General features: G+C 49.0%; 1 protein-coding gene and 8 non-coding genes across 9 annotated transcripts in view; 6 read left to right on the top strand and 3 right to left on the bottom strand.

The window, feature by feature from the left end:
• LOC146184137 (whirlin-like) overlaps window positions 1-10,029 on the bottom strand; it is a 167,564-nt gene extending 157,535 nt beyond the window's left edge. Inside the window, exon 1 of the mRNA XM_084608495.1 lies at window positions 9,519-10,029. Coding sequence (XP_084464621.1) covers window positions 9,519-9,590 — 72 coding nt within the window. The 5' untranslated portion in view covers window positions 9,591-10,029. The remainder of the gene's footprint in view (window positions 1-9,518) is intronic.
• Window positions 258-330, bottom strand: TRNAS-CGA (transfer RNA serine (anticodon CGA)). The gene has a single exon. It is a non-coding gene; the product is annotated as a tRNA-Ser (tRNA).
• Window positions 760-832, bottom strand: TRNAS-CGA (transfer RNA serine (anticodon CGA)). The gene has a single exon. It is a non-coding gene; the product is annotated as a tRNA-Ser (tRNA).
• Window positions 1,259-1,331, top strand: TRNAS-CGA (transfer RNA serine (anticodon CGA)). Its single transcript has one exon. It is a non-coding gene; the product is annotated as a tRNA-Ser (tRNA).
• Window positions 1,761-1,833, top strand: TRNAS-CGA (transfer RNA serine (anticodon CGA)). The gene has a single exon. It is a non-coding gene; the product is annotated as a tRNA-Ser (tRNA).
• Window positions 2,263-2,335, top strand: TRNAS-CGA (transfer RNA serine (anticodon CGA)). The gene has a single exon. It is a non-coding gene; the product is annotated as a tRNA-Ser (tRNA).
• On the top strand, window positions 2,765-2,837 carry TRNAS-CGA (transfer RNA serine (anticodon CGA)). The gene has a single exon. It is a non-coding gene; the product is annotated as a tRNA-Ser (tRNA).
• TRNAS-CGA (transfer RNA serine (anticodon CGA)) lies at window positions 3,267-3,339 on the top strand. The gene has a single exon. It is a non-coding gene; the product is annotated as a tRNA-Ser (tRNA).
• TRNAS-CGA (transfer RNA serine (anticodon CGA)) lies at window positions 3,769-3,841 on the top strand. The gene has a single exon. It is a non-coding gene; the product is annotated as a tRNA-Ser (tRNA).
• Window positions 10,030-10,354: the final 325 nt, after the last annotated feature.

Here is a 10,354-nt window from a genome sequence, read left to right on the forward strand (position 1 = left end):
TTACGCTACCTATGGCTTCAAGACTGCCAGAACCGAGACCCCCGTAAGCTACAAGCAGATCAATTAAGGGGAAATGAGGGTGCTCGTTATAATACATCAAGGAAAGAAGCCAACAGTCGGCGAGGCCAAGGAAAGCGTTGGGGATGTTACCTTTATGTCTTTTTCTTTTTAATGTTTGCTTAGATAATCACAGAAATTAGTAATGTAATCTGTTTAGGGGAAAGATAATTAAACACAAAGTAGAAGAAAAAACAACGTGCCGATGGTGGGATCCGAACCCACGACCTCCGAATATCGCGTCCGGTGCTCTACCAACTGAGCTACATCGGCCGCTGTCCCCCCTGCTACTTGCTTGGGTATTTGTGTTGTCTGTATACGAACCTTGAGAGTGTTCACCAGCGCCACCCTCAGCCATAGCGGCGGACGTAGAACGTCCTTTGTTACCGCCAGCGTCACGTAGAACGTGATCAAGAGCGAGGGCGAACGCTGTGCTAGAACCCTCTTACGCTACCTATGGCTTCAAGACTGCCAGAACCGAGACCCCCGTAAGCTACAAGCAGATCAATTAAGGGGAAATGAGGGTGCTCGTTATAATACATCAAGGAAAGAAGCCAACAGTCGGCGAGGCCAAGGAAAGCGTTGGGGATGTTACCTTTATGTCTTTTTCTTTTTAATGTTTGCTTAGATAATCACAGAAATTAGTAATGTAATCTGTTTAGGGGAAAGATAATTAAACACAAAGTAGAAGAAAAAACAACGTGCCGATGGTGGGATCCGAACCCACGACCTCCGAATATCGCGTCCGGTGCTCTACCAACTGAGCTACATCGGCCGCTGTCCCCCCTGCTACTTGCTTGGGTATTTGTGTTGTCTGTATACGAACCTTGAGAGTGTTCACCAGCGCCACCCTCAGCCATAGCGGCGGACGTAGAACGTCCTTTGTTACCGCCAGCGTCACGTAGAACGTGATCAAGAGCGAGGGCGAACGCTGTGCTAGAACCCTCTTACGCTACCTATGGCTTCAAGACTGCCAGAACCGAGACCCCCGTCTCGGTTCTGGCAGTCTTGAAGCCATAGGTAGCGTAAGAGGGTTCTAGCACAGCGTTCGCCCTCGCTCTTGATCACGTTCTACGTGACGCTGGCGGTAACAAAGGACGTTCTACGTCCGCCGCTATGGCTGAGGGTGGCGCTGGTGAACACTCTCAAGGTTCGTATACAGACAACACAAATACCCAAGCAAGTAGCAGGGGGGACAGCGGCCGATGTAGCTCAGTTGGTAGAGCACCGGACGCGATATTCGGAGGTCGTGGGTTCGGATCCCACCATCGGCACGTTGTTTTTTCTTCTACTTTGTGTTTAATTATCTTTCCCCTAAACAGATTACATTACTAATTTCTGTGATTATCTAAGCAAACATTAAAAAGAAAAAGACATAAAGGTAACATCCCCAACGCTTTCCTTGGCCTCGCCGACTGTTGGCTTCTTTCCTTGATGTATTATAACGAGCACCCTCATTTCCCCTTAATTGATCTGCTTGTAGCTTACGGGGGTCTCGGTTCTGGCAGTCTTGAAGCCATAGGTAGCGTAAGAGGGTTCTAGCACAGCGTTCGCCCTCGCTCTTGATCACGTTCTACGTGACGCTGGCGGTAACAAAGGACGTTCTACGTCCGCCGCTATGGCTGAGGGTGGCGCTGGTGAACACTCTCAAGGTTCGTATACAGACAACACAAATACCCAAGCAAGTAGCAGGGGGGACAGCGGCCGATGTAGCTCAGTTGGTAGAGCACCGGACGCGATATTCGGAGGTCGTGGGTTCGGATCCCACCATCGGCACGTTGTTTTTTCTTCTACTTTGTGTTTAATTATCTTTCCCCTAAACAGATTACATTACTAATTTCTGTGATTATCTAAGCAAACATTAAAAAGAAAAAGACATAAAGGTAACATCCCCAACGCTTTCCTTGGCCTCGCCGACTGTTGGCTTCTTTCCTTGATGTATTATAACGAGCACCCTCATTTCCCCTTAATTGATCTGCTTGTAGCTTACGGGGGTCTCGGTTCTGGCAGTCTTGAAGCCATAGGTAGCGTAAGAGGGTTCTAGCACAGCGTTCGCCCTCGCTCTTGATCACGTTCTACGTGACGCTGGCGGTAACAAAGGACGTTCTACGTCCGCCGCTATGGCTGAGGGTGGCGCTGGTGAACACTCTCAAGGTTCGTATACAGACAACACAAATACCCAAGCAAGTAGCAGGGGGGACAGCGGCCGATGTAGCTCAGTTGGTAGAGCACCGGACGCGATATTCGGAGGTCGTGGGTTCGGATCCCACCATCGGCACGTTGTTTTTTCTTCTACTTTGTGTTTAATTATCTTTCCCCTAAACAGATTACATTACTAATTTCTGTGATTATCTAAGCAAACATTAAAAAGAAAAAGACATAAAGGTAACATCCCCAACGCTTTCCTTGGCCTCGCCGACTGTTGGCTTCTTTCCTTGATGTATTATAACGAGCACCCTCATTTCCCCTTAATTGATCTGCTTGTAGCTTACGGGGGTCTCGGTTCTGGCAGTCTTGAAGCCATAGGTAGCGTAAGAGGGTTCTAGCACAGCGTTCGCCCTCGCTCTTGATCACGTTCTACGTGACGCTGGCGGTAACAAAGGACGTTCTACGTCCGCCGCTATGGCTGAGGGTGGCGCTGGTGAACACTCTCAAGGTTCGTATACAGACAACACAAATACCCAAGCAAGTAGCAGGGGGGACAGCGGCCGATGTAGCTCAGTTGGTAGAGCACCGGACGCGATATTCGGAGGTCGTGGGTTCGGATCCCACCATCGGCACGTTGTTTTTTCTTCTACTTTGTGTTTAATTATCTTTCCCCTAAACAGATTACATTACTAATTTCTGTGATTATCTAAGCAAACATTAAAAAGAAAAAGACATAAAGGTAACATCCCCAACGCTTTCCTTGGCCTCGCCGACTGTTGGCTTCTTTCCTTGATGTATTATAACGAGCACCCTCATTTCCCCTTAATTGATCTGCTTGTAGCTTACGGGGGTCTCGGTTCTGGCAGTCTTGAAGCCATAGGTAGCGTAAGAGGGTTCTAGCACAGCGTTCGCCCTCGCTCTTGATCACGTTCTACGTGACGCTGGCGGTAACAAAGGACGTTCTACGTCCGCCGCTATGGCTGAGGGTGGCGCTGGTGAACACTCTCAAGGTTCGTATACAGACAACACAAATACCCAAGCAAGTAGCAGGGGGGACAGCGGCCGATGTAGCTCAGTTGGTAGAGCACCGGACGCGATATTCGGAGGTCGTGGGTTCGGATCCCACCATCGGCACGTTGTTTTTTCTTCTACTTTGTGTTTAATTATCTTTCCCCTAAACAGATTACATTACTAATTTCTGTGATTATCTAAGCAAACATTAAAAAGAAAAAGACATAAAGGTAACATCCCCAACGCTTTCCTTGGCCTCGCCGACTGTTGGCTTCTTTCCTTGATGTATTATAACGAGCACCCTCATTTCCCCTTAATTGATCTGCTTGTAGCTTACGGGGGTCTCGGTTCTGGCAGTCTTGAAGCCATAGGTAGCGTAAGAGGGTTCTAGCACAGCGTTCGCCCTCGCTCTTGATCACGTTCTACGTGACGCTGGCGGTAACAAAGGACGTTCTACGTCCGCCGCTATGGCTGAGGGTGGCGCTGGTGAACACTCTCAAGGTTCGTATACAGACAACACAAATACCCAAGCAAGTAGCAGGGGGGACAGCGGCCGATGTAGCTCAGTTGGTAGAGCACCGGACGCGATATTCGGAGGTCGTGGGTTCGGATCCCACCATCGGCACGTTGTTTTTTCTTCTACTTTGTGTTTAATTATCTTTCCCCTAAACAGATTACATTACTAATTTCTGTGATTATCTAAGCAAACATTAAAAAGAAAAAGACATAAAGGTAACATCCCCAACGCTTTCCTTGGCCTCGCCGACTGTTGGCTTCTTTCCTTGATATATATATATATATATATATATATATATATATATATATATATATATATATATATATATATATATATATATATATATAAACCAAGCGTTCGTAGTCTTCAAGCGTTCAGGGTCGAGAGCTTTAGCAAGAAAAATGATCGTTGTTAAGTTAAAGTACAGGGAAACAGCGGCAGGAACAAGCACAAGCGTTAGTTAATGAAACCTATTGCCGAATTCAATAAAAGATTGACTTGGGTTATGCGTGTAATACAAGGAAGGATAACCGATTTTCCACTAGGGTAACGGAGTGCATCCCTAGAGATGACAGATGTAGCCGATTATGAGACGAATTCATGTGAGCAAATGACATGAAGTTTGCGATCAGCAGACTGCGATCCCTAACCCACGACCTTCGAATTTTTCGTCCGGTGCTCCACCGACTGAACTACTCAATCTTCAATCTTCTACTTTCCTGCGTATTTACGTTACGTGTAACCTATCAATGAGAGCATTCACCAGCGCTACCCTCGTCCATAGAGGCGGGAAAAGTACGCCTGTGTTAACGCGAGTGTTACGTGGAAAAAGAAAAACGAAATACAATTCGCTTTCCTTGGTACCAGTGATTGTTGCCTCATTTTTCTTGCCTGTATTACTAGGGGTAAGTGGAAGAGGCCTTTGCACTACAGTGGACGTAGATGGACGGATGAGCGCGTCTATGGTTAATTGTGATGATTAATTGTGATGACACAAGTACAGTACATCTGCCGTCGTTGTCATTAGCCAAGTTACGTCCACTGCAAGTCAAGCTACCCCCCACCGATCGACCAGTCGCCCTGTCCTGCACCAGCTGTGGACACCCCCCCCCCCCCCCCCCCCCCCCTCTCCCCAGCACCGCTTAAATCTTTCATTGTTCTCCTCTCAGAATCCGCTCCGTTGCCCCAACGGATTTTCGCTTATCCGCTCTGTCAATATATGCCCTGCCCGTGTCCGTTTCCTTCTCTTGGTTTCAGCTCCTTGGCCTACTTCGCTGTCTGCTCGTTTCTCAACGTTATATCTATCATCTCCTTTTCCGTGGCTCACTTCGCTGCCTTCGGTTTAAGTTCATCTTTAGGGAGACAGTGAGGGACAGGGGTAAGCTGCTGTTCAAGACCGGAGAGTGGCTGCCAAACATTCATTTCAGCCTCTATACGCCGACAACATCACCGTCTGGGCTAACCGCGGCAGTGATGCCAAAATAGAGGAACATCTACAATTGGCACTAAACACCATCGACACCTATGTAAGGGAACGTGGCCTAACTTGTTCCCCTTCAAAATCAGAACTCTTTATCTACCGCCCCAAGGAATACGATTCAGGCTGTCCGCCTATTTCCCTCAAGACACTAGTATCCAAAATCCAGGTCTAGTTCTTCACTCTCATGGTGCACACGGAGAAGTCATAAAGACTCTCCACACACGATGTCAACAGACCACCCGACTGATTCGCCGCATAGCTAACCGCCGGGCAGGCTTACGCGAGCGAAACACAATTCGCCTCACCCAGGCTTACATTATAAGCCGCGCCACATATGCCCTCTCATACCTCCCCCTCAAACAAAAGGAGAGAGACCGGGTGAACGCGCTCCTACGAAGTTGCACGAAAACGGCTCTACGACTTCCCCCCAGCACATCTAATGCCCGACTCCTTAAACTCGGTGTACACAGCACTTTTGAGGAACTTAGAGAGGCTACATTAACGGCACAAATATCCCGCCTATCCAACTCGGCGGCTGGCCGCACTTTATTATCCCACTTAAACCTTAGCCCAGTTACACATCCCAATGACGGTGTCCCCCTTTCTCCTAACCTCCGCTCTAACCTCATCATACCTCCCATCCCTAAAAACATGTACCCTGAGCGAGACCAGGGCCGCAGAATAGCCAGGGCTCACGCCCTTCACAGACAATATAGCGAGGACCAAGAGGTGGTCTACGTGGACGCAGCGGAATATACGTCAGGCTCCCGTATGGTCCTGGCTGTCGCCGACAATCAAGCAAGGCTGCTTACTTCCAGCTCTATAATCACCAATTCCACAACAGAGGCAGAGGAGGCAGCCATTGCGCTTACTCTCATCTCTACATCTGCCACAAAAATTATCTCTGACTCCAAATTTCCGATTCTCTAAATTATGCTAACGGCTATATATCCTGCACCGCTGCTCGCATATTACGCTTTTGGCAGCCCCGGCCCCCATAAGCCTCATCTAGACGCATGTGCTGGCCTCCCTGACAACGAGGAGGTTAATTCCCTAGCCCGAGGTCTTGCTTTCCGGGCTAGAGGAATGGAGCCCCTCTATAGGCCGAACACTTTTGAGGAACTTAGAGAGGCTACATTAACGGCACAAATATCCCGCCTATCCAACTCGGCGGCTGGCCGTACTTTATTATCCCACTTAAACCTATGTACCCTGAGCGAGACCAGGGCCGCAGAATAGCCAGGGCTCACGCCCTTCACAGACAATATAGCGAGGACCAAGAGGTGGTCTACGTGGACGCAGCGGAATATACGTCAGGCTCCCGTATGGTCCTGGCTGTCGCCGACAATCAAGCAAGGCTGCTTACTTCCAGCTCTATAATCACCAATTCCACAACAGAGGCAGAGGAGGCAGCCATTGCGCTTACTCTCATCTCTACATCTGCCACAAAAATTATCTCTGACTCCAAATTTCCGATTCTCTAAATTATGCTAACGGCTATATATCCTGCACCGCTGCTCGCATATTACGCTTTTGGCAGCCCCGGCCCCCATAAGCCTCATCTAGACGCCAGCACATGCTGGCCTCCCTGACAACGAGGAGGTTAATTCCCTAGCCCGAGGTCTTGCTTTCCGGGCTAGAGGAATGGAGCCCCTCTATAGGCCGAACACTTTTGAGGAACTTAGAGAGGCTACATTAACGGCACAAATATCCCGCCTATCCAACTCCGCGGCTGGCCGCACTTTATTATCCCACTTAAACCTTAGCCCAGTTACACATCCCAATGACGGTGTCCCTTTCTCCTAACCTCCGCTCTAACCTCATCATACCTCCCATCCCTAAAAACATGTACCCTGAGCGAGACCAGGGCCGCAGAATAGCCAGGGCTCACGCCCTTCACAGACAATATAGCGAGGACCAAGAGGTGGTCTACGTGGACGCAGCGGAATATACGTCAGGCTCCCGTATGGTCCTGGCTGTCGCCGACAATCAAGCAAGGCTGCTTACTTCCAGCTCTATAATCACCAATTCCACAACATAGGCAGAGGAGGCAGCCATTGCGCTTACTCTCATCTCTACATCTGCCACAAAAATTATCTCTGACTCCAAATTTCCGATTCTCTAAATTATGCCAACGGCTATATATCCTGCACCGCTGCTCGCATATTACGCTTTTGGCAGCCCCGGCCCCCATAAGCCTCATCTGGACGCCAGCACATGCTGGCCTCCCTGACAACGAGGAGGTTAATTCCCTAGCCCGAGGTCTTGCTTTCCGGGCTAGAGGAATGGAGCCCCTCTATAGGCCGAGGAGCGCCTGCTCTCCTTCCGCGATATTCTCTTGTATTACCGGGACAAACGAAAGGAATATAACCCCCCCCCCCCCCCGCCCTTTCTCTCACCATAGCGCAGGCCGTACACTGGCGAAGCTTGCAGACTCGGACTGCTCCATACCCTACACTTCAACATGCCTGATACCCAGACCAGTTTTCCTCATCTTGCCGACCCTGCGGCAAACCAGGACACTTCCTACACATCCTTCTTACATGCCCCACCTTTCCTCATCCCCCATCACCGTACGTCGCAGAGTCCTACTGGGAGTCTCTCATGAAGAGCACCTCAAGCCAAGACCAACGGAAGATCATTTCCAGTGCTATGAGGAGGATTGCTCTTCAAGGACTTTCTTTTGCCTTATAAGGGTGTCTCCCACGTAGTAAGGGAGCACCCAAGTGCCATGCAGGGGGTTTCGCCCCCCCCCCCCCCCCCCCCCCCTGTTTGTTCCTATGGCAATAAAATGTTTCTACCACCACCACCACACTCCCCCAATCTCTTATTCCCTAAAGTATTTTCCTTCTGTTTGACCTGCGGTCAATTTTTGACCTAGTTTTCATTCACAATTTCTTGAAGTTCAGCGTCTATCGTAAACTGTTGTTCCTTTATAACCTGCTGGACATCAGTTTCCTTCACACTAACTTTGAGTGCTACCACGATCGATGCTTCGAGTGTTAGGCACACTGCCTCCTCGGAGTTACTCAGCAGCACTATACCATTAGCAAACCAGAGGGCAGAAACATATCCCTCACACAGTAAGGCAGGGCAACGCACGAATTCCCTTTAAATGTGGTAATCATATCAAATGAGCTAGGAATGTCGCGGGAGAATAGCCGACGCATAACCTAGCCAAAGCGTACTTACTCGTGGTGTCAAAGTTGCGCCCTGCATTTGCACCACCAGCTTCTGCAAGTGGCGCCGCAGAGCCTGGTTGTAATATCTCTGCCACCCAAGTTCAACAAATGCGCTTTCGCTGAAATGACCTTTAAGACGCAAGTGCTCCACAAGCGTGGTTGATCAAATTATCAAACACTTCCTTCGGGGCTCAAACTGAAGTGGCTGGACCTTCCGCGCCTGGCTCGTAGTTTTCCGCAAGCAAGTTCGCGAACGAATGTTACAGAGCCTAATAGTTTTGTTGGGCGCGGTCAAGTCGTTGCAACGTTCGACACGTATTCGATGGAGCAAGTGCACATATATATGCCAACATCACATTTTCTGTGTTCTCGAGATTTAAGACATCAACAGCGTATTGGAAAAAACACGCCTAGTGCAGGCCGCTCGCAACCAAAACTATATACACGTAGGTCTGCTGATTCTCCAGGGCGCGTTTGCCGTCTTTATTCTTTCGTCAGAATCAAATTATGTACTATTTCTGTGCGGGCCGCGGCGTAACGGGTCAGCGGCTATTTATATAAGGTGTGCACAAAAGCAGGTAAGGGCTGTCACCGCCCCCTTAAAGTGTCAGTCCGGTGCGTGAGCAAATATAATCAGCGGCAAACGGAACGCCCTAGGAATACTGAACACATTATAGCGCTGTTAAAAGGCATGGTAACGCAGGTATCGCGTGTGACTGTCGATGGGGATAACCGAAGAATCGTGACAACTTCTGGATTTCTCATATTAGAATTAATGTGCTTTTTCTATGTCCATGTCCTCACTCCATGCGCTAGCCTTTTTAATTAATCAGTTAAACACGGCTAGAACGAACAGAGTTGGTGGTTGTCCTGTTGCACAGTCGGCCCTTCGTCGTTTCCTCTCATGCGGTGTGAATATACATAGACCGGGCAGTCCCCGGCAGACCTAAGTTAGACACTACAAACTGCGTAGTCAAAACCTATATTGATTTGCGGCAATATCAGCGACGGTGTGCAGTTAACTAATGCGGCATCTATGAAAGATAGGAAACGTAGTGCGCGACACATTGTTCTGATCCATGGACGTCATAGGATGCAGTCATCGCATGCTCACAGTTCTCACCAGTGGCATCTTACTCTCAGGTTTGACTCTTCGTAATGCTTCTCGGAATCGCAGCAAAAGGAAGCTCAGCATGCTGGCGTGACTGTGTCATCCTTTCTACGCAGTTGTCGACGCTGTCCGCGAAGTACCGGCCGTAGCGTTCAACCTTTCGTGTCCTTGTGAACCTATGAGCAGCACACGGCAATTACTAATGCACTTCCCATGGTATTAGCACAGACACTGGCCGAAAGGCCTGCCTTGGCGGCGATGCACAGACCGGGCGTGTGACTCGGAGGGAACAAAGGGTCTCCTCTGGAGTCTCTTCACTTGTGCCGTAAGACAGCTGTGAGACCTCGCGTCACAGGCGCGAAACAATGTCGTTCGCTCCCTCACACAGCGTCGGCGTTATAGTGTCAACGTTGCTTTCAACTGGCCTTTGCAGGCCTAGCTGCTGCTGCTAGTCAAAGACAAAACAGGACGGCTCTTTTTAACAAAGCGATGTCTCGTAGGAATTGTGGGAACTTGATGGAAAACTTATGGGTACAACTGGTTTGCCGAAAAAACAAAAAAAAACATGCGCAGTCCGCCTCACGTGCTCGCATTTCTTCCATCTGCGCTTGCAAGTTTTCAAAACGATCGGTTCTGATTAGCATTGTTCATTCGATAATGTTAAAGGGCGCATCGGTGCCGGCAAGACGTTGCTATTCTAATTGATTTGTGCTACTCAGTATAAAAAGTAACGCAGGCGACAAGTGCAGCATATGCAACTTGTAAAATGAGAATAATTTAAGGCATCGCTTGCTGCGTGACTATAAATACACCTCAGGGATTATCTTGTCACGTGATCCGGCCCTTCA

Source organism: Amblyomma maculatum, chromosome 7 (assembly GCF_055883805.1).
Source record: "Amblyomma maculatum isolate TAMU_Amacu chromosome 7, ASM5588380v1, whole genome shotgun sequence".
NCBI lineage: Eukaryota > Metazoa > Arthropoda > Arachnida > Ixodida > Ixodidae > Amblyomma > Amblyomma maculatum.